General features: G+C 36.8%; 1 protein-coding gene across 6 annotated transcripts in view; it reads left to right on the forward strand.

The window, feature by feature from the left end:
• Nucleotides 1-23,504, forward strand: part of ttll5 (tubulin tyrosine ligase-like family, member 5) — a 135,875-nt gene that overhangs the window by 89,392 nt on the left and 22,979 nt on the right. For all 6 annotated transcript variants that reach the window (XR_009266805.1, XM_058750027.1, XM_058750026.1 and 3 more), the window contains 2 exons: nucleotides 10,951-11,069; nucleotides 22,324-22,492. Coding sequence is in view for 5 of the 6 variants with exons in the window: in XM_058750027.1 (XP_058606010.1) it covers nucleotides 10,951-11,069; nucleotides 22,324-22,492 (288 nt within the window). In the remaining variant the exon portion in view is untranslated. The remainder of the gene's footprint in view (nucleotides 1-10,950; nucleotides 11,070-22,323; nucleotides 22,493-23,504) is intronic.

The raw sequence follows: 23,504 nt of genomic DNA on the forward strand, positions 1-23,504 counted from the left end.
AAATCTCATGCATCCGCCGGAGCACATAGCATGAAGCTGGAGTGTGTCTGATCCAGAGTCTGTCAGGAGCAGGATACGCTCTCTGTGTGGTCTCATTATCAGACACTCCACAGGGGAGGCACTTTCTGTTGAGATTTAACAAGCAGCCCGTTTTCCCTCCAATTAATTGATTCTTATAAATAAAAGAATGTTACGAATTGGCACCAAGTGGAGGGGTGAGATCAGTTCATGCCCCCTTTCTTTGCTAAATACCTGAAGCGTTTGAGATGAGACCGGACCACACAGATTCCCCAACGCTCATGTTACTGAATGCTGTAACTCTAGAAGGTGTTTACTTTAGTTTACTGTGAGTTCACTCGTGTCACGACTTTCCCTCTCTTCCTACACTTTAATCGCTTGAACAAATACACCAGCAAACTGAAATTGTGTTTTCTGGCAAAATCAAATGTCTGGAACTACATGACGCTTCATAAAAATAGATTACAGTATGCATTCAATGTGTAGATGGTAACCACCTCCTTTCTGTATAAAAGACAGTCCCATTCACTGACTATGGTTATATTGTTTGCATTATAATTTTAAAGGCAGTGGAACATTCTGTTAATTGGCAATAACATTTCCTGATTTTGATGTAATTTTGTGGGAATAGTTTAATGAACCGCCAGAAGTGGTTGGCATTTTCAGCCTTGCATTCTTTGCCTTGGAAATCTGGCTTTACCAGCAGTCATTTTAAACACCTCATTCAAGTAATTACTGCTTAAATGAGTGAAAATCTAGCAATTGTAGCCTTCTGACTGTTTTGTTCTTTTGTTTGTTTTTTTCTTTAGAAAAGAGCAGGTTGAAAATTGCGTTGCTCTCACTTTATAATGAATACTTTCAATGCGGGGTATGGAAAAGGCAAGAAATTTGACAGTAGTAATAATTATAGAAGGAAATGCATGAAATTATAGAGGTAATATATAGTCTGAGAAGTCTCAGGTGGTTTAGTCTCTCGTGACCTCTGCCAGTCGCTCACGTGTAGGCTTTCATAAAGAACTTTTCAGCCTCAGCACGGATCATTAGCACAAACCCTCATCATAACCTAACATAACATTTTTGTTCACCTCGCACCATTTAGCTCCAAATATAGATTCAGTTCAACACTGCAATATTCACATTGGTTTGAGCTTTTTCAGCCCTTTCTGCTGCTGTTCCTTTTGTCTGGGAGAGTGAGGGAATAAAATAATTCATTCACCATCCGTAATAATCATTATTAATGAAACAACGTCACAGTTTTACCGGAATTTCATTTAAATTAGAATTCTTTTTAGCCAATTTTAGACCACTAAAATTAGGTAAGGAGGCATGAATATGCCAAAATATGCCTTGAAAATAGGGCTGCATGATTTGGGGGAAAATCTAAATGCAATTTTTCTGATAAAACTGTGATTTTAAAAATGCATGTTTTTTTTGTTTTTTTTTGTATAATTATTTATAAATATGATAATATAAAGAAGATAATATTTTTTATAATTTGTATTATGAATATTATCACTAAATGAAAATAGTAAACAAAAGTAAAAAATAGTATTATTGCAGTATTTCACTGTAAAATGAAAAAATAGTATTTATGAAAAGTAATATAAATGTATTACAAACGCACAGAAAAGCTTTTGCATTTTCAGAAAAACCGCATGGAGTCCTGAAAGCTTTTCTTTTGAAAAGTGCATGTTTCATTCCCAAATGCATGCTAAAGCGACTTAAACTCAGCGCAAATGTAGAGATGGAGCTCCCGTGGATCATTTATTGTGAATTGAGTCACTCTGAGATGCTAAAAAACACAGGCAGATCATGAGCTGCTCACGTGTAAACGAACACAATGCTGCGCTTCACTTTGTGCATATATTTGTTTCAATAAATCACAGCCTTTGTGATTTCATAATCGCACTAAACCATGTCACGGTTTCAGTTTTACTTCAATTAATTATGCCCCCTACTTGAAATGCTGACAAAAACATGTAAAATTTGTTCTGTTTCAACAAAGAGTGAATAATAATAATTAGGGTTAGGTACCAAACTCATTACTTTTAAGGGTACCGACCGATTCACATTAAATCAATCCAAAATTTGCCAAATTTCGGTACCCGAAATAAGAGAGAGGGAAAGAGAGAGAGACCATGTGACGTCAACTCATTCAAATACAACACACAGTGCAAACCGAAATGTTCTGAAGTGTTCTTACATTTCTAGGGTCATATGGTTTCCACAAAAGTGCGGACGGGATTGCAGAGTCCATTCATGAAAACTAGCATCATATCATACTGTATACACACAGAAACTTCACGGCAACCTGTCAAAATAAAAGTACGGTTTAACATGTAACAGAAATAATGTCCGTCTTTATATATTCCATTTTATGTCAAATTTAAATAAAACAGGAGATCACGTGACCCTTCAACAGCGATGCACGCGTAGTCCTTCTCTCTGCTCACTCTGTCAAATATTGTATAATCCTGTCAGTAAATTTGAATCACTCTGCATTTGACCCATCATGAGTACTTCAACAGTCAAAGACGATCGGAAAAGACAGATTGAGCAATCGCCAATAAAGAAAAAATTAAAAGATTCCACCATCTCCAGAAAGGATCTCGACAGTGCTATCGCTAACGGCATCAAGCTAGCAAAGTACTTTGGTTTCGGTTGTGGCCTCGACAGTAAGAGATGCGGTAGACTGTGTACTGACCCCAGCATTGCGTGACCTGCGTGTGGACATACAAGCGACCAACAATTCTGTTAAAGTGCTAAGAGCGGAGCTTGAGCTTTATTTATTTTACCTAATTTCTAAAAGGATTTTTCATCTAGGTGGTTTGGTATCTACGTAGAATACACACCAGTGTTTACATGTTATTTACAGAATGGGAGTGCTTTTGCTTTTCTTCATTTACTGAATACAATTTTGGGATTATGAATATTCAATGCATACTCTAAATATTTTATCATTGAATGTGAATGGCCTAAATTCTGCTGTGAAACGTACTCATGTATTAGAATGTTTACACCGTAAATTGATTTCCTGTGCGCTGATACAAGAGACACATTTAAAGCAATCTGACGTGGCACGTTTCCAGAATAAGTATTATAAATTGGCAGCCTTCTCTTGCGCTCTTAATAAAACTAAGGGGGTGCTTATCCTTGTTAACAGGAAGTTACATTTAACAATTGAACATACCGTAAGTGATGAGGAGGGTAGATTTGTTTTTATCCGTTGCAAGATACATAATAATAGGTTAGCATTGGTCTCTATTTACGGTCCGAATGACACAGACAGTGCATTCTTTACAAATATTTCCAAAACACTACTTGAGCATACTTATTGTCCATTAGTGGTGGGTGGTGATTTTAATGCTGTCGTAAATCCTGCTTTGGATAAATCTCCATCTTCTAGTCAATCCATCTTCTAAATTACTGAATACATTTATCACTGAGCTCAACTTAATCGATCTTTGGAGAATTCAGAATACTAATTCTAAGGAATTCACTTTTTTATTTCTAATAGACATAGGACTTTCTCTAGGATAGACTACATATTTCTCAGCCCATCTTTAAATTTGTCTAATTCCTCCATCTCTATATTACCAATTTTATTATCTGATCATTCTGCTGTGTTATGCAATATTCCTCTTTCCGATATTAAAGCCAAATCCCCTTGATGGCGCTTTAACATGTCATTATTAAAGGGGTGGTTTACTGCTTTTTTTCTTTGCTTGATTGTGTTTATGGGGTGCAATGTAACATGTCTTCGTGTTTCGTTTGTTAAAAAACGCCTTATTTTTTATATATTTCACCTTTATTGTAAGCCGCTTTCTCCTCTGTCATTTGAACGACCGGTTGACTTCCTGATTCTCTGAAACCACTCCCTCAGAAACAGGCGACGGGCTCAGATTGGTCAGTTGGGCCGGTGTGTTGTGATTCGCTAAACTGCATACTGCACATTGTCAGGAAACTTCACGCCCATTACCTTCACGGGGCGACAGTCGCATGTGCTCCGGTCAAATGTAAATAATGGTGTCAATATTGCCGTATCAGTTTGAGCCAGAATCAGACCCAGAAAGCGGTAATGAAGAGAGTCAAGCAGAACTTCTGCAAGCACGGCTCTTACAAAACGTCTGAATGGAAGTTTGCTGTTGTGATTACATATAATTTTTTGAAGTTTGTACACGTTTGTCTTATACACACAAAATAGCATCGAACTAACTGGCTACTAAAACCAAACAGCGTTGGCTTGTGTTTACGTTCTTGATCAAATCGAAAAATTACATCATAAAGTATACATGGAAAATACATTTACAAAATTAGTAAATAATTACAAATTCGGGTCCAAAATGTTTGTACGCGTTTGTCATAGACACATGAAATAGCATTTAACTAACTGGCTACTAAAGCCAGCGTTGGCATTTGTTTACGTCCTTGATAAAACTAAAACATTACGTCTGAAATTATACATGCAAATACATTTAAAATGATGAAATCTTACTTACAGGTTGTGGCCCAACAACTGCTGCCTGTGGTTTTAAAGTTGGAACTGCTCCATGTTTTAGTAACAGTTTCTGTGTGAATCCGGCATTGAACTCTGGAAGCTGTCTTCCGTAAAATGTGCAGCACAGAGAGCTAAATTAGGATTGTAATTGTCAGGAACATAATCAAACATAAATTTTAACCATTGTTGACGAACTACAACGTCCGTAGGAAGCCCGAACACAGAAGACCTGACAGCTGGGTGAAAATAACACCGTTTCGACGGCATGGCTACAACTCTCCACTATAACTCTTCCTCTTCGACAAAGCTGCAGAACATGGCCTTGCCCCCTCTTTGGCATGTTCCGGAGGGAGGGGCTGATGCAAATTTATGGGTTTGTTACGTATGCAACCCGGGAAGTATTTCGTTGTAGTCGCATATGAGTCGTTTTTGTAGGCATTAAACTTCCTGATTTTTAAAAGATGATATCTCCGCTTACTTTGAACTTTCAGCGCAGCAACTTTGCATATACTGTTCATGCACCAACAGCAACATTACACACTATTTAAAATGAAAAAAGTGAAATCGCAGTAAACCACCCCTTTAAGTAATAATACTTTCATTACTTCTCTAAAAGACTATATAAAGGAATTTCTTGAAATGAATATGCCCTCTGATGTGGATCCTCAAATACTGTGGGAAACGACCAAGTGTACTATACAAGGATTCTGTATATCTTTCTCTTCTATTCTTGCCAAAGCGAAAACTCACCAGTTTACACAATTAGAAAATAAAATCCAATCATTACAAAACCTACAGAAACAACATTTTACTGAGCAACAGGCTACACAGCTGTCCTCTTTAAAAGAAGAATATGATTTACTTTCACACCCAAAGGCGGAATTTATCTTACATAGGACTAAGCAAAAATATTATTTCGAATCAGAGAGACCTAGTCACCTATTGGCCCTTAGGCTGAAAGAATGTGACTCTAAGGCATATATTAGCGCAATAAAATCATTGGATGGTCAGGTCACCACGAATCCTGCGGCGATTAACGACATATTTAAAGGTTTTTACACAAATCTGTATAAAGCTGAAACATATTTTGATGATCCAATTTGTAAGCAGTATTTAGATAAATTGGAATTACCTCAGATCTCACAGGTGAATAAAGAATCTTTGGAGGCCCCACTAAGTTTGGAGGAGCTCCACATCGCTCTAAAAAGCCTTCAAAAGGGCAAATCACCGGGTCTAGATGATCTCCCCTGAATTATATTTGGAAATTTGGGATTTGGTAGGGACACTTATGCTTAATTCATTTAATTTTGCTACAGACCGATATCACTTATCCCATGTGATCTAAAAGTCTATGCTAAAGTTTTTGCTTCTCGTATGGAGAAGGTAATTCATAGTCTGATCAAGGAGGACCAAACTGGTTTCATCAAGGGGCGCAATGCGTCTGACAATATGTGTCGACTCTTTCATATTCTTGACTTTGCAGACTCTCATCCGAGCCCTTGTGCGGTTTTTTCACTTGATGCAGAAAAAGCCTTTGACAGGCTAGAGTGGAATTATATGTGAGCAGTTCTGCAATGTTTCAGCTTCGGTGAACGTTTCATTTCTATGGTTAAGACATTATACCACTCAGCATCAGTCTTGACTGTTAATATTATTTCCCCCCGTTTCCCTTTACGGTGAGGAAAGAGGCAGGGATGTCCGCTTTCCCCCTTATTGTTTTGCTTATCTCTTGAACCCTTAGCACAAGCCATCAGGAAAGTATCAATTAAGATTCATGATCATAATCATAGTATTTCATTGTACGCTGATGATATTATTCTATATTTAGACCACTTTGATGTTTCAGTCTCTAGTATAATTAAGGAATTTGATCATTTTAGTAGCTTATCAGGATACAAAATAAATTGGAGCAAATCTGCTTTAATGCCAATTAACAATGTTAAAGTTAATTATTATATTCCCTCATTTATCCCTATTAAGGAATCTTTTATCTGTTTGGGCATTAACATACATAAAAACATCCATAAGATTGCCAGAGACAATTTTAATAGTATTCTAGTTAAGGTCAAAAATGACATTCAAAGATGGAAGAATCTTAAAGTCTCTCTTCAAGGAAGAATCTCCACAGTTTAGATGAATTTGTTACCTCGATTTAACTTTCTCTTCTCTATGCTACCACTTTCTCCCCCTCCAGGGTACTTTAAGGAGATCAACTCCATAATTTCTCATTTTATCTGGAATGATAAATGCCCCAGAATCAAACTTACCACATTACAACATCCTATACGCGCAGGAGGAAATGGCTGTACCAAATTTTGAATTATATTATTGGTTGTTCCAGCTTAAGGCTCTTCATAATTAGATTGATCCTCAATCGAAAGTTTCATGGAGAGTGATTGAAGCTGACAAAGTTAAACCAAATAGACTTATATAAAATATAAAAAATATATTTTGTTTACTGGCACAGGAAAAAAAGGTGATAATTTTAAATTTGGTCCGGTTGTGGCTAATTCTATTAAAATCTGGAAAACGGTTGAGCGTCTGATAGGAGGACCCTTTAGATTTTGTAACAGTACACCTTTATGGCACAATTTTAATTTTGTATGCGGAAATCGTCCATTTGTCCAACCCTCTTGGTCTTCTTTAGACGTAAACACGTGCGGTGATATATATGATAACCAGGGCCTCTTTTCATTTCAGACATTAAGAACCAAATTTAGTTTATCAGCATCCGCATATTTTGTCTTTCTTCAATTACGTTCTGCTCTCAAAGCGTATGGAGTTCCTTGGGCATCTCCCATCTCCTCTCATTCTATGCGGGATTGGATTGCACCATTGTTTCCTTAATATATAATATAATTATTGATTGCATTACAAAACCTCTTTCTATTCAATCTATTTGGAATAGGGAATTATCTGACCTTAATTTATCTGTCGACTGGGAGAGAGTGTGGTCTAACCTCAGCTTAACATCTAAAAACTTGGCTCATCGTTTTATTCACTTCAAAGTCATTCATAGAGCATACATAACTCCTTACAAAAGATTCAAAATAGAACTACAACCAAATTTGAACTGCCATATATGTAATACTGCATCATCAGGTACTTTTCTTCATATGTTTTGGGAGTGTCCTATCGTCATTAATCTATGGACACATGTAAACCTGGTTTTATCCTCCTTACTACAAACTGATTGCTTTGCTCACCCAAGTTTGTGTCTTCTTGATGATGATTCTGGTCTCTGTATAAGCTTTATACTAAAGAGAATGTTGTTTGCTGGTTTTACAGCTGCGAAGAAGACAATAATACAGAACTGGTTTACACCGCACATGTGTGGAAAAACATATTGGATCCATAGCCTCCTGAAAATAGTGACTTGTGAATGTACAACAGCGCAAATTAATGGGGCCAAGCCCTCTACTATTGATGCTTGGCAGTGTTTTTCCTTTAACATACTCTATTATATAAAGGAATGACTTGTTTTGTTTTTTCTTTTTTCCCTCCCTCTCTCTCTTCCTTTTGACTAGACTCTTTAAAGTATTGATTATGTGGCTGTTTTTTGTTTTTTTGTTGTTGTTTTGAATGGATGTTGTGATGTTGTGTGTAAAAAAAAAAAAAATAAATAAAAAGTTGATACATTTTTTTTTTAAAATAAAACAATTAAATGATCAAAAATAAATATTACAACCAGATTAACCACTTAATTGTAGAAAAAAGTACAATTATTATTAAAACTTTTTAAAGAAATATTCACACAATATTTCTTCCAAGTATGAATTTTAACAGTAAATCTTTGTTTGTTTGCCAAAAAATAAAAGGGTTTAATTGTAATTTGATTAAAAATAAATAAATGTTTAATGCCTTCATTTGATTATCAGAAAAATTAAATCACACAAAAGAAAGAAAGAAAAAGATTTTAGGGCCCTATTTTTCAAAATGTAAAAAATATATATATATATATATATATATATATATATATTTCGGTACCATACCGGTTGAAATGTGAACTATACCCAACCCTAATAATAATAATAGGAAAATGCATTTATTTTGCCTTTTTTTTAAACAGTTATTTGACTATCAGTTAAACAAAATAAACAAAACAAGCAATATAACAACAAACACAATAAACATAAACACACAACATGACTACAGAGTCACAGGCCAGAGAGACAGAATAATCCAAACAAAATGAGTACAAGTGGAAAAATATAATGTCTAAATACCAGCATCCACACTAATATGTGTGAGTGTAGTCCAAACATAGAAACTTTAATCATCCTCTCTCCAGAGGAACATGGTGTTTTTTCCCTTTACTGGAATGTATGCAATACAAAAACATATTGCAACACCATTCGAAATCTATTCACGAGAATGCCAGGTGGAAAATTAAGGATTGGGTTACAGTGAGAATTCCCAAAAACCACAAGCTCAGTAGTTTTCTTCTGCACTGCAGGCACAGAGGGATAAATGAAACACTGCACAATCAGTCTTCATTCGGATCTTCACTACTGGAAGAACCATCTGAGAGCTCAAGAAACATGTACAGATAATGTAGCTTTTAGCATTGAGGGATTCACATCTGCTGACAGGAGGGCAGATCATAAGCTAATATCTGCCATGTTTCAAAGTGAACTTCTTCACTGAGGTCTTGCATTAATTTAAACACCTGCCTCTCAGGAATGCTTGACATTTCCCGTTCACCCGGCCTGACCAGAGCACGGCACACCATCCACCTGCCACTTGAGCACAGAAATGCCTTTCATGTGCATGTCAAGCTTTTTCTAGGGCAGTCGGGTTTTAGGTCAGTCTGGATCTGCACTTAATTTTGCTGGTGTCATGGCAGCAGTGATTTTAATAGACAACATTATGACAACTGCATAAAGTCTGGCCCACTTTGCAGCTTATTCTGCTCAAGAACGATCCACGGGAAGACATGTAGCTGACATGTAAAGAAATAATGTATAGATCTACATGTAAAATGAATTGTAGTCCATTCATTTGCCTAAAAAAATAACAATATCTAGCCAGTTAATTTCTGGCCAGTTTAGAACTGATCAATACAAAAAAATGTGCATTGTTTTGTATTGTTTTATTTTATTTTATTTTAAATTACTGGAAATTTTAAATGTATAAAAAAGCATTTTTAACTGTAGATAGCAAAATTAATTGAAATATATAGACTTAAATGTAAAATTAATTTTAGTCCATTTGTATACATTAAAAAATTGAACAATTTCTAACCATACATTCAGAATTAGAATTTTTATGCAATTATTATGTTTTTCAGGCCTGGAAATTACAAATGTAAAATTTTTTACATCTCTAAAATGAAAGAAAGACAGAACAGCACTTTTAACTTTAGATAGAAAATCTAACTGAATTATACAGACATACATGTTATATTACTCATATGCCTAAAAAAAAGTATAATTTCTAGTCCGTTATATATGTTAGAGCATGACCTGAAAAAAGTACATTAATGGAAGATGTATTATTATTATTATTGTTGTTGTTGTGTTTTCCAGGTCTGGAAATTACAAATGTACAATATTCACGTTTTTCCATTTCCATGGGAAGTACATCTACCAAAATTGTACAGCATTTTTAACCACAACCAACATATACAATACACAGACCTACTTCCATTCATACACCTAAAGATTTAACAAAGACAATCCCAAAACGTTCATGCAGCTCAATCTTATTATTGTTCCAATTAAATCCTTGTACGATCACTATGTGAATTGTGTGAATATTGGCCACTGTTGACCCACCATTGACCCTCAGAAGAGCCCTGGAGCGAATCAGTTGCACTCTGGAACTGCTGATAATAGCCAGATCAGTACAGTTACCTGAACTTATAATCATAAAATTAACATAAATTACCAAGTAATAGCAATATATTGAATAACAGCAAAAAAATATGTACAGTGGCATGCGAAAGTTTAGGAACCCCTTGCAGAATCTGTGAAAATGTGAGTAATTTTAACAAAATAAGAGAGATCATACAAAATGCATGTTATTGTTTATTTAGTACTGTCCTGAGTAAGATATTTTACATAAAAGATGTTTACATTTAGTCCACAAGAAAAAAAAATAGCTGAAATGATTGAAATTAATAATCATTTATTAATACTGTGTGTGGTTACCTGGATGATTTTTTGTGTTGTGATGGTTGTTCATGAGTCCCTTGTTTGTTCTGAACAGTTAAACTGAGCACTGTTCTTCAGAAAAATCCTCCAGGTCCTGCAGATTCTTCAGTTTTCCAGCATCTTCTGCATATTTGAACCCTTTCCAGCAGTGACTGTATGATTTTGAGATCCATCTTTTCACACAGAGGATAATTGAGGGACTCAAACACAACTATTAAAAAAAGGTTGAAAATAATTAATATTATTTTGTACGAATAGATGATCGTTCTCTCCCCACAGCTGACGAATCTGAATCTGGCAAATGGGCTCTTCAGCAGAGGAGGTCTCACGTTGAGTCCAGAGGTCCGGCACGGGCCTGTGAGAGCGGTGCATACAGACGCGACCGCTGGGAACTCTGGGTAAGTGTTCATGCACTCACACCCACATACACTGTGATCAGTCTGGACTTTTGGGCCTGTTTCTATTGTGTTGCTCACATCTCGGTGAATTCAGGTATGATGATTTGTTTCAGTGCAGCCTTGTCTCACAATAGTGTCATTATTCAGCTCAGCTCAGCTCAGTGTTGTTTTAATTTAGTTGAGTAACTGTCAATTTTGCAAAGTTTATCAATTATAAAATGAGTTCAGTTCAGCAAAAAACGGCTCTACAGAAGGCAGTAGTGTTATTAATACTATAATACATTATGAAAGGTAAGTTGCATATAATTCGAACCACTACACTTCCAGAAACCAGCACTCTGTCTCTCGTCTGTCACTTCACTCATGCATCTAATAATCCTACTGCTGTCTGTTACTGCAGAGTTTCATGCAGTGTTCTTGATAAAATTGTTTTGGTTCATCTTTTGAGGCTGCTTATTTGTCATATTTGTTATTGTTTTTATTATTGACATTAGGTATTAAATTCTGATAATGTACCAAGGCCAAAATTGTGGTATCAAGCCAACCCTACAATGGTGTGGCTGAAGGTTTGCTGCACATTCTGTCTTTTCAGTGTGCAAAGTAATTTTAATTTCAATTAAACTCTTATCTGACTACATTTTATAACAAACTCCATTTTAGGTTAGGATGCCAATTGATTATTGGTCAATTTCTAATTTTTTTTTTTTATTATTATTTATTTCGACGCTTGATTTATTATTTTATATTTCAAATTGTGCTCATTATTCAGATTTCAACGTCTTAGAAGCTTTATGACTAATACTATTTAGTATTAATTTAGTATTTAGTATTAGTCCATGCTTGAAATAATTTGAATAGTAGTTCTGTTAAAACAAACCATCCTCCTAATGGAGGCTTGAGCTAACAAATTGGAATTTGCATTAATTGAGATCCTAGACCTGGAGTTTGTGGAGACCTGGGCAATAAAACCACTGTACCAGTCACACTGAGACTTCTCAAATGATACCAAACATGTATAGTAACTTATTATTCACATTAAACATCATATACATTTTGAGAGAGAAGACATTTTGGCACCAGGTTTACAAAACTTAATGGACTCTTTATGCCATTTATATCCCTAATTCACACTGATTAGTTGTTACAAGTGAACTAAAGCGTTAACAATGAGAAATTGAACGATGTGTGAGGGATGGAATCAAAGAATGTGCATTTGATTGATTTGTGTTATTAAACAAAAAAAAAAAAAAGAGTCAAGCGATCCATCCACACCAGTAGGTGTCAGTATAATGTCTAAGACCCCTGGGATGAAGAAGAGCCAACTGAACATAACTGAACATAAATTCATTTTTAATGCTTCATATGTTTATACAATATCGACAGTGCAAGACAAAAATGGTGTAGTTAGAAAAGGCCAATGTATTCCTCCAGTATTCAGTCTGATTTATTTTTTCTCCCAAAGATGCAGAAGACCCTCAGTTTAAAGTGCTTTGTTAAAGGATGAATTAGCATTCTGTGAACTTTTTCGGTGTGATCAACTTTTAGACAATTTTATAGGTGCTCAGCTGATGTTTGGCCAAATCGGTCACGGGCGATAAAACTTACAGGCCAGTTTAACGGCCACTGAAGAACCTTTTAAGAGAGCAGAGAGTCTAAAATTTGGTGTAAAAGCCATTTTTATACAAGCATTTCCAAACTATCTCTGTGACCTATGACCTATGACCTGAAATCCATCCGCTGTTTTGCTTGCCCTCTGTCTGCGAGCACATACGTGTTAAGCTTGGCGGAGTTTGATCCTGCGGTAGACCAAGTCATGGGGGTAAAAACAGAAGAGCGTCTCCCAGATTCCCCTCCGTGGCCCAAGTTCAAGTGTTATATTATGCGAGTTTCTGACTTCTGCTCTCACAGCAGGATGAACGTCACGAGACTGCCGTTTCTCCAGGCCTCGCAGTGGAAGGGTTAAGTACACGCGGTTTCTCCTGTATTTTTACAGTGATATGCGAGTGACAATGTCTCAGACACTTTGGCCCTGATCTCCCCCCTCTGTTTTTCCAGTCCAACCCTTCCTTATGTATGGAACTGTCAGGGAATTCCTGGAATGTCTGGCTTTTTCCCTTTTTAAAATGTTTTTATTTCCACAAAAGAAAGAGCGGCTGTTATATAGAATCTGTAAGACCCGCCGACGTGTGGTTTTATGGTGATATCTAAAGCAGACGGTCACTTTTACCAGCGTTCTCCTCCTGATGGCTGCGTTTGTTTTATCACTGCTCTGCTTCAGTATGTCAGGGCTCATATTTAAGAGTGGAGCTCATCTCTAATATTAGGACTTTTTCCATTACATTGACTGTAAAGCAGTGGAGGGTGGAAAAGACGTTAAACAAGGATTCATCTGTCCCGCTGCAGTCCTTTCCACTGAGATTAATTGCCAATTAATCATAATAGCGTTGGGGAAGAACGGTTAGAAAATGCTGTTTTTTCCCCAGAAGATTCTGCCCGACTGCCTTTTGTTTGCAGCGGAAGATTTCATTCCTGGTCAAAACGTGGCATCCCATTTGTTAGGCATCTGGCTGGAACTTTCCGCCGGCTACCGTGTGCTAAACTACACTCAAACCGAAGCGAATTCCTCTGCCGTTATCCTTCACCTCGTACTTGGCCTACACATTGTGGAGAATCTCAAATGAACGTTTGTTTAATAGTGCACCTTAATATCTCTTGATATACTGCTCAGCCCTTTCTTGCTGTCTTTAATGTTTTGGGGGCTTTTTTGAGCACCTCCTCCACATCCAAGATTTTGGGGCCAGTGGTCTGTGCCAAACATGCTGAAGCCGTTAAGTGCGCTGTTGTCGAAGCCAAGGGGGTTAGGCGTAATGGCTTTCAAAGAGAAGCAGGGACCTTTGAAGTTGCGCTAGCCAGGAACTGCCAGGTATGCTGGATCAGCACTTCCAAGCCATTGTCCTCCTCCACCAGCTTTTCCCTCACTGCACGGCAGCGTTTAGTCTGATGCTAATGAAGAATGGCCATTCGCTAACCGAATCCTGCAGATGAGCGCTTGAGTGTTGGGCTGTTATTTTTCACATTAGGTATGTGGCAGCGTTGTCGTAAGCCTGAAATATTTGGGTGATTTTAGTTCCACTTGGACGACTGTTTCAGCTGCCTCTTTTCTTGGCGTTGGTCGAAATTCATTTCCAGTAAGCTATTGGTACCACTTGCAGATGATGATGATAATAATAGACGTGGTTAAGAGTGGTAATGGAATGTCACAATTATTGAATATTTAGGTTTTGGATTGTGTCATTGGCTGGAAGAATGTGGCGTCCCACCGAGCGGATAGTGCTGAATTGACTCTCAGCTCCTCATCCCGACCGTAGTATTTCAGGATTACTCCTGCTGACGGCCTTTACACTTTTACACACATTGTATATATTGACAGCTGCAGAAGTTTATGAGGATCAGAGGTGACGGGTTCATGCACTGACTTTAGTGAGGATGATAAAGTGGTTTTGCAAAGATGGTTTTTTGAAATTAATATTTTTATTTTAAAGAAATTTGATTGTGATTTAAGATGGCAATAATAGAGCGCTGAAGGGATGGCTTATTTTTGTAGGCCAAAACCCGGAAACAAGTTCTCTTTTTTTGTCCTGAAGTCATTGGGTTTTAGGTTAAATGCCTGAAATAAGGTCTGTGGTGAACACAAACTCAAGCTATGTTCAAGATTTATTCTAAAACATAAAATATGTCAGTAATACCCCCTTGTGATTTTTAAAGCTTTTACATGTCTTGAAAAATGTGGTTGATGACAAGTGTCTAAATGGGACTACAGAAGTTGATGGGGACATTAAACATTATGACACTGAACAGCATTGTTGTGTTTTTAATTATACTCTTGCAAACTATTTTAAATTAAACTTTCAGGAAATATTTGTTTTAAAATAAAGACTGACAGAGTTGTTGAAGTTTAATGGTGATGATGTTGAAGTCACGACCATGGTGTAGCTCATTTATATTTCCGTTTAGCTCTTTTTAGCCCAGTGATCTGTTGTAGAAGTTCTTCTGCCCATGTGTGCAAATAAGGCGCAAGTGGGCGGAGCTAAAGAGTCTTATGCAGATGTATTCATCTCTATAATGATTTTATTGCCAATTTTATTTAGGCTTCAAATTCATAAAGGTTGTGTTTATTTGTTATTGTCATGATGAACAATTTATGTAAGAATCATAAACTTTTGTTGGTCACAAAGCTTATTTTCTGCCAATGGAAAAATCCTAGTGGGTTTTTGTCGAGGAATCCAGGGTGATGCAAACTTACGGGTTGGCCTACAAAAACACACCATCACTGAAGTGCTCAGTGCAGCGCTGTTATCTTCTGTGCGATTCATCACATGCTACCATTAGTGTTCTGTTGTCCTCCTCCTGCCCACCTGCCCCTAACGTGAGCCTGGATCTGGGAAATAATGATTTAAGGGATCCTGTATCCAGCACCCCTCCTCACGTCTGGAGCCAGTGATGTCCTCCTTAGACACTCCTGAGGGATTCTGTCTACTGACTCAGCATCTCTCAGCCTCGCTCTCCTCCCTTACACTAGTCAAAACATAGAGACACTGTTCAATTTAGAGTTGAGAAATCTAATTTTCCCTGATCTTTTGACATGTAAATGGTCCTTGTGCTAAAACACACTTTACATTTTAGATCTAAAAACTTCCATGTTAGTCCAAAAACAGCTTTTTTTAAAAGCAAGCTTTCACTTCCTGATCTTTATTTTATTGCATTATAGAGATGAATACATCTGCATAAGACTCTTTAGCTCCGCCCACTTGCACCTTATTTGCACACACGCGCAGAAGAACTTCTACAACAGATCGCTAAAATTGCCGTTACCTTCCAAAGGATCCTAATGTAAGGAAAGTGCCTGTTAATTTTCAACTGTCTGAATGTGTCCATAGAGTATTATTTGTTTGTTTGGTACATTTTTCTGTGGATTCTTTGGTAAATCAGTCACTATTTGACAGTCTTTGTTAACATTTAAGGAAAGATATGGACTGTTACTATACGTAACCAGGGTTGGAAATTAACGGGGGCTTGTAGAAAAAAAATAAAATAAAATAAAAAAACACCAAAATAAACAGAAATGCCCCCACATTCAAGAGAAGGGGGCAGAAATGCCCCTGCACAATTAAACTATATCTATAATGGCTGTCACGATTGAAGTGAAATGTGAAAAGTGTAAACTCCGGCTTTACATTTACAGTAGATTTGCTTAGGTTTCATCAGATTTCTTTTAATGCTCGGTTTGCAGCATTTGGCATTATAGCCAATCACACATTTCTGTTGAGCTTATGAATTCAATGACCAATTCATAACCACAGAGAATGTCTGGAGTTGTTCAGTGCGATGTAAGAGATCGATTATGCGACGTTGACAGCTTTAGTAATATAACAGTTTTTGGACAAGTGCATAACTCACTTTTATTACTATTTATAAAATAGTAATTATAAAAATTGCCCTTACAAAGATAAAACAAATATATACAGTATATTAGTGCTGGGCAACGATTAATCACAATTAATCACATCCAAAATAAAAGTTTTTGTTCATGTTCGTGTGTGTACTGTGTATATTTATCATGTATATATAAAGACACACACATACAGTATATATTTTGAAAATATTTACATTTATTTACATGTATATATTTATATTCATCTATTTAATATATAAACATATTTTTCTTAAATATATACATGCATGTGTGTATTTATATACAGTACACACACGTATATTATGTACACAAAAACTTTTATTTTGGATGCGATTAATCGCGATTAATCGTTGCCCAGCACTAATATATATATATATATATATATATATATATATATATATAAAATAAAATCAATTCCAGGGGGCAAATATTTGCTTTGAATGACTTGCCTTGCCTTGATTCTTTTAGTAAGGACTCATTTACAGTCAGATGCTGTTACAGTCTCTAAAGCCAAAATTGTTTCAAATTGGATTATATTATTTTGTCATGTATTGCAATTGCAGGAAGCTTGACGTTTTTCTTTACTTGACAACTGTTTTATACAAGCTTCTCATAACAAATTCACAAACAATGTTGGAAATTATGCAAATGTGAAAATAAAGTGAACCTGGTACATGTCGCATTCATTCCAAAAAGCGCTTTATAAGTGACTAAAACTCAGCAGCGCATGCAGAGATGGAGTCATCATTCAGAGTGCTTACTGAACATTTAAACTGACCAGCAAACTCTTACCCTCATATTTTATTTTATTTTTCTTATTTTCTAATTCTTTCATATCCTTTAAAGCTGTACATCATAATGGATTCAGCAGGATTCAGCCGTACATCGTAATTTCGAGGAATGTGAATAAACTTGATACCTTCAAGGAGTCTTATGTTACTGCTGAAGCAAAGGTTTCTTGCACACATGCCTAATTTAAGAGGTTGTGGGACTAAAAATAGTTGTAAAGGATACATTGATGCCCTCATTTTAATAAAAGCTTTTCATTCACCTTAATTGGACCCAGATGGCTTGGGGTTCACAGGACTTTCCTCTGGTTGGAGAGTGAGAAATTCCACCCCGGGATAACAGTGTTGTGTTAATGAGTCAACGCGGACGCCGGGGGCACGGCACACTGGAGCCGAGCTCAAACTGCAGTCATGCATCATCAACAACATAAAGCTCAATGCATTTATTGCTCTGTTCCCTGGAATGCTGCATTATGGTGGTAATTACATTCTGTGGCAGTCTTTTCTTGCTTATGAGGTTCATTTATGTGTGACCTCATGTTTTAATATGCTGCAATGGTGAATAAAAGTCAAGAAATTGCAACAAAATTTCACTGCTAGCATTTATTATTAGTAGTAGATGATCTCAATAGATCTGAACTGTCTTACAGGCAATGGCTCACATTGTTTTTCATATCAGCATGTCAGAAAGTTAACAGTGAAGACCCCACATCCTCCGCTTCCCCACCGCCGTTATTCTGGCTGCTCTCTCTCATTGTTTATTGTGGGAAGCATGTTTGCTCTACTGGTAAACATCTGCAGTACCTGCGGTTCTGCGATTAAACTGAGGCTGTGAGGCTGTTATTGAAGCAGATGATGAAATGTCAAAGGTCTGTTTCGAAGTAGCTGCGCTGATGTTCGGGTTCACGTGGAGGTTTGGGCTCTAGATGTGGTGAGGTGGCGGTCTTTGAGGTTGTGTCATGGGTCACCAATTGTTTTTCCAACACACAAACCGTTATGAGAAATGAGAATTGCATGGGTGGATGGTTCTTTTCACATGACTCTGTGATCCCAAGTGTCTTTGGCTCTGCTGTTCTCATGTAGCCTCTTGCACAAGCACTGCTTTTACTGATGTTTACGCAGTTTTTCCAGAATAATTCACTTCTGTATTTACATTCAGGTTGATTCCTTTAGCAGATGCTTTCATTCAAGGTGATTATGAATGAGGAATACAGCCACATAGGTAATTCATACTCTAGAGAATTGCTTAGGAAAGTACAAAAGTATGTTTTATTTGAGTCTGATGATGTTTTTCTAGTGTATATTCCTTTATGAAGTTTTCTCAAAGTATTTTTCATGTCAAACCTTGTCCTGCATCAACACATACGGCAAATTGAAAAACTCTTTGGTGCATGTGGGTCGAGCCAAAAATTTAACTACAGATATCTAAAGATAACAGATATACAGCATGATAACGTATGATATTTGCTCACTAAATCAATCTGTTTTGGTTTCGTGTTTTTATTTAATTAAGAAATTTGTTTGCGTTCTTTACATAATAAACACATTGGATGAGAACTGGGTTTGTTTAGTAGCATATTATTTTCTAGGGCCAGATTCATGAAAATATTCTTAGAAAACAAGTTGAGAAATTTCTTAACCATATTCTTTAGAACATTTTTCTTCACTTTTTTAAGAAGAAAATGACAGACTTTGGTATTTTGCATTACGTTTGTTGCTGATCAGCTCTGCTGAATTCTGCCAAAATTATGTTGTAATTAAATTACAATTAAAAAAAACTCATTATCCCTATTCAAATTGTTACTGAATTTCAAATTTAGCAAAAAGTCATGTCATGCATAATCATGAACAATGGTTGGTGTCACTGCAGAGTACTCATACACTACATGAACAGAAGTATTGGGACACACCTAATTATTACATTCAGACCCATTGCCACAGGTGCATAAATTCAAACATGCCGCCAAGCAGTCTGCATTTACAAACATGGGTCACTCTGAAGAGCTCAGTGAATTCAAGTGTGGTACTGTGATTGGATGCCACCTTTGCAGCAAGTCAGTTTGTGAAATTTCATCCCTGCTAGATATTCAACTGTAAGTGGTATTATTGGAAGTGTTTAGAAACAGCAGAAACTCCGTCATGAAGCGGAAGACCAAGTGAAGTCATGGAGTGCTGAGGAGCATGGTGTGTAAAAGCCACCGACACTCTGCTGATTCCACAGCTGAAGATTTACAGACTTCCACTGACATTAATATCAGCACAAAAACTGCAGCAGGAGTTTCATGAATGGGTTTCCATGGCCAGCAACTGCATGCAAGCCTCACATCAGCAAATACAATGGCAAGCGTTGGATGGAGTGGAGTAAAGCATGGCACCACTGGACTCTGGAGCAGTGGAAACCTGTTCTGTGGAGTGACCATTCACACTTCTCTGTTTGGCGGTCTGATGGGTGAGTCTGGGTTTGCTGGATGTCGGGAGAACATTAGCTGCCTGACTGCTTAGTGACGACTGTAAAGTTTGGTGTAGGGATAATGTTATGGGGCTGTTTTTCAGGAGTTGGGCTTGGTCTCGGTGGAAAGCCTTCCCAGAGTGGAAGCTGTTTTAGCTGCAAAGTGGGACCAACTCCATATTAATGTATATGTATTTAAAATGCAGTGTCAAGTCGCTGTTGGAGTTATGGACAGCTGTCCCAATACTTTTGTCCATATAGTGTATTGCTGGTCTCTGAGAATCCATGTGACTGCAGTGATAACAATATGAAAAATAATGCTTGGAGGAACATTTCATTCACCATGACTCAAGCTAAACACTGCACCTTCAAAGTGCCCACAGATTGGGTAAAAAAAACTAGCACACTAGTTCACTAGAGAAATTATAGAGAATATTAGCCTATATATTCATTATATATTACCTTGTTAATGATGTCTTGATTATTTAATATATGTTTAAATAAATCTGTCATGAAAACAAGTTATGTCAGCCACTGTGTAAATGATTATATTTCAACAATTACATAAATTAGAAACATAATTTCATAAGTAGATTTAGAAGTGAATGTAAAAACTGCCTTATGTGCAATTTACTTGTTTTTTGCTGTGTTGATTATTATATCTATACAGGTGCTGGTCATATAATTAGAATATCATCAAAAAGTTGATTTATTTCACTAATTCCATTCAAAAAGTGAAACTTGTATATTATATTCATTCATTACACACAGACTGATATATTTCAAATGTTTATTTCTTTTAATTTTGATGATTAGAGTTTACAGCTCATGAAAGTCAAAAATCAGTATCTCAAAATATTAGAATATTACTTAAGACCAATACAAAGAAAGGATTTTTAGAAATCTTGACCAACTGAAAAGTATGAAAATGAAAAGTATGAGCATGTACAGCACTCAATACTTAGTTGGGGCTCTGCGGCTTGGCATGGAGTCGATCAGTCTGTGGCACTGCTCAGGTGTTATGAGAGCCCAGGTTGCTCTGATAGTGGCCTTCAGCTCATCTGCATTGTTGGGTCTGGTGTCTCTCATCTTCCTCTTGACAATACCCCATAGATTCTCTCTGGGGTTCAGGTCAGGCGAGTTTGCTGGCCAATCAAGCACAGTAACACTATGGTCATTGAACCAGCTTTTGGTACCTTTGGCAGTGTGGGCAGGTGCCAAGTCCTGCTGGTAAATGAAATCAGCCTCTCCATAAAGCTTGTCAACAGAAGGAAGCATGAAGTGCTCTAAAATTTCCTGGTAGATGGCTGCGTTGACTGTGGACATCAGAAAACACAGTGGACCAACACCAGCAGATGACATGGCAGCCCAAATCATCACTGACTGTGGAAACTTCACACTGGACCTCAAGCAACATGGATTCTGTGCCTCTCCACTCTTCCTTCAGACTCTGGGACCTTGATTTTCAACTGAAATGTAAAATTTACTTTCATCTGAAAAGAGGACTTTGGACCACTGAGCAACAGTCCAGTTCTTTTTCTCCACAGCCCAGGTAAGATGCTTCTGACGTTGTCTCTGGTTCAGAAGTGGCTTGGTTGCTCTTTTCCTGAAGACGTCTGAGCGTGGTGACTCTTGATGCACTGACTGCAGTTCTCTCCTTGTGAAGCTCTCACAAGTGTTTGAATCGGCTTTGCTTGACTGTATTCTCAAGCTTGCGGTCATCCCTGTTGCTTGTGCACCTTTTCCTACCCAAATTCTTCCTTCCAGTCAACTTTTCATTTAATATGCTTTGATACAGCACTCTGTAAACAGCCACACCTTTCAGTAATGACCTTCTGTGACTTACCCTCTTTGTGGAGGGTGTCAATGTTCGTCTTCTGGATCATTGCCAAGTCAGCAGTCTTCCCCATTATTGTGGTTTCAAAGAACAAGAGATACCCAGAATTTATACTGTAGGGATGGTCATTTATTCAAACTCAAATGTAAATATTCTAATATTTTGAGATACTGATTTTTGACTTTCATGAGCTGTAAGCTCTAATCATCAAAATTAAAAGAAATAAACATTTGAAATATATCAGTCTGTGTGTAATGAATGAATAGAATATACAAGTTTCACTTTTTGAATGGAATTAGTGAAATAAATCAACTTTTTGATGATATTCTAATTACATGACCAGCACCTGTATATCTATATTATGTGCAAGTGATAGGGTTCCCTATAGTTTACAGCATTAGATGAGGTAGATTTTTATTCTAAAGAAAATGTAAATTATATAAATAAGGAAAGCAGCCCTTTGGAGAGGGAGAAACTGAGAGAGATAAGAGAAGTGTCTAATGCTGTGAGCGCAAGGCAGCAATTAGGCTTTTTTGAGACGCATAAACATGAACTTGCATCCTACTCTCATCTCCAAGGTGCTTGACATCTCAAATGATGCTATTGGCATCAGCTAACAGCATTTTTCAGTAACAGGTTTGCTCTTGTCCTGCTGGGACACTGAAATGCTTCTCGACTAGTGTTTTGATGCTGTTGTTTGTCTTCAGTCTCAGGGCTGCGTGTGAAGCCGAGTCGGTGTGTGACGTGGATCTGCTCAGCGCTCAGAAGCCGCCGCCGGCTGCAGGAAACTACCAGCTGCAGTTCGCCATCCAGCAGCTGCAGCAGCAGAAGCAGCGATCCAGACAGCTGCTCAACCAGAGCCGCACACGTCACCAGGTAACCCCACAGTCACCGCACTTCATTTCACCTCCACGCAATGAGGGAGACCACACAGGGCTCAATAATAACCGCACAGGCTAGTAGATGTATTTGACTTGTGCATGTTTTAATATTTTCACAGACAGATACCACATGTATACATTGTATTTTCTGGAAAATAAGTTCCACATGAATATACGTTGCGCTGGATTAAAATGTGATTGTTGAGAGAAAAAACACAGACAAGTTGCATTGGTGTTCAAGTCGCATTTTATTATTACAGTCTGAAATAATGTAAAATACTGAAATGAAACATTTACAAACATTATAGTGAAAGTGCTATAACAATACACATATAAACATAATAAATGTGTATTTTAGTTCCCATCATTCCACAACAAATCCTTTACATTTTAAAGTGTTCAGAATGGAATAAATTTTAATTAATTCATAATTTTTTTACATAATATATGTATGTGTACTGTGTATATTTATTATGCATGTATAAATACACACACAGTATATATTTTGTATGTACTTACATGTATATACATTTATATATTTATATTATATATATAAATATATTTAATATATAAACATCACATATTTTTCTTAAATATATACATGCATGTGTGTATTTATATATATACACATGATAAATATACACAGTACACACATATATTATGCAAACAAAAACTTATTTTGGATGCAATTAATCGCGATTAATCGTTTGACAGCACTAGTATAAAACAACCATAAATTGTGGCATTCATTAAAAAAAAAAAATATATATTTTTTAATGCAATACAAACTACCAGCATGTCAACAATTCAGTTATTGATGTTTGTTACGTTCCTGTATCAAGTCTAGGGGAGGGTAAGTCACGTAACAGAATAAAAATGGTGTTGTGTGTAGTGAGGACCAGTAGTCAAACTCAAAAGAGTAATTTACAAAAAGAAAACCCCACTTCGCAACGTAACTGAAGAAAAATATAACATTTTTATTGTACATATACAGGAGGGTATGCTTT

The sequence above is a fragment of the Onychostoma macrolepis genome, chromosome 17 (genome assembly GCF_012432095.1).
Source record: "Onychostoma macrolepis isolate SWU-2019 chromosome 17, ASM1243209v1, whole genome shotgun sequence".
In the NCBI taxonomy this organism is placed as follows: Eukaryota; Metazoa; Chordata; class Actinopteri; order Cypriniformes; family Cyprinidae; genus Onychostoma; species Onychostoma macrolepis.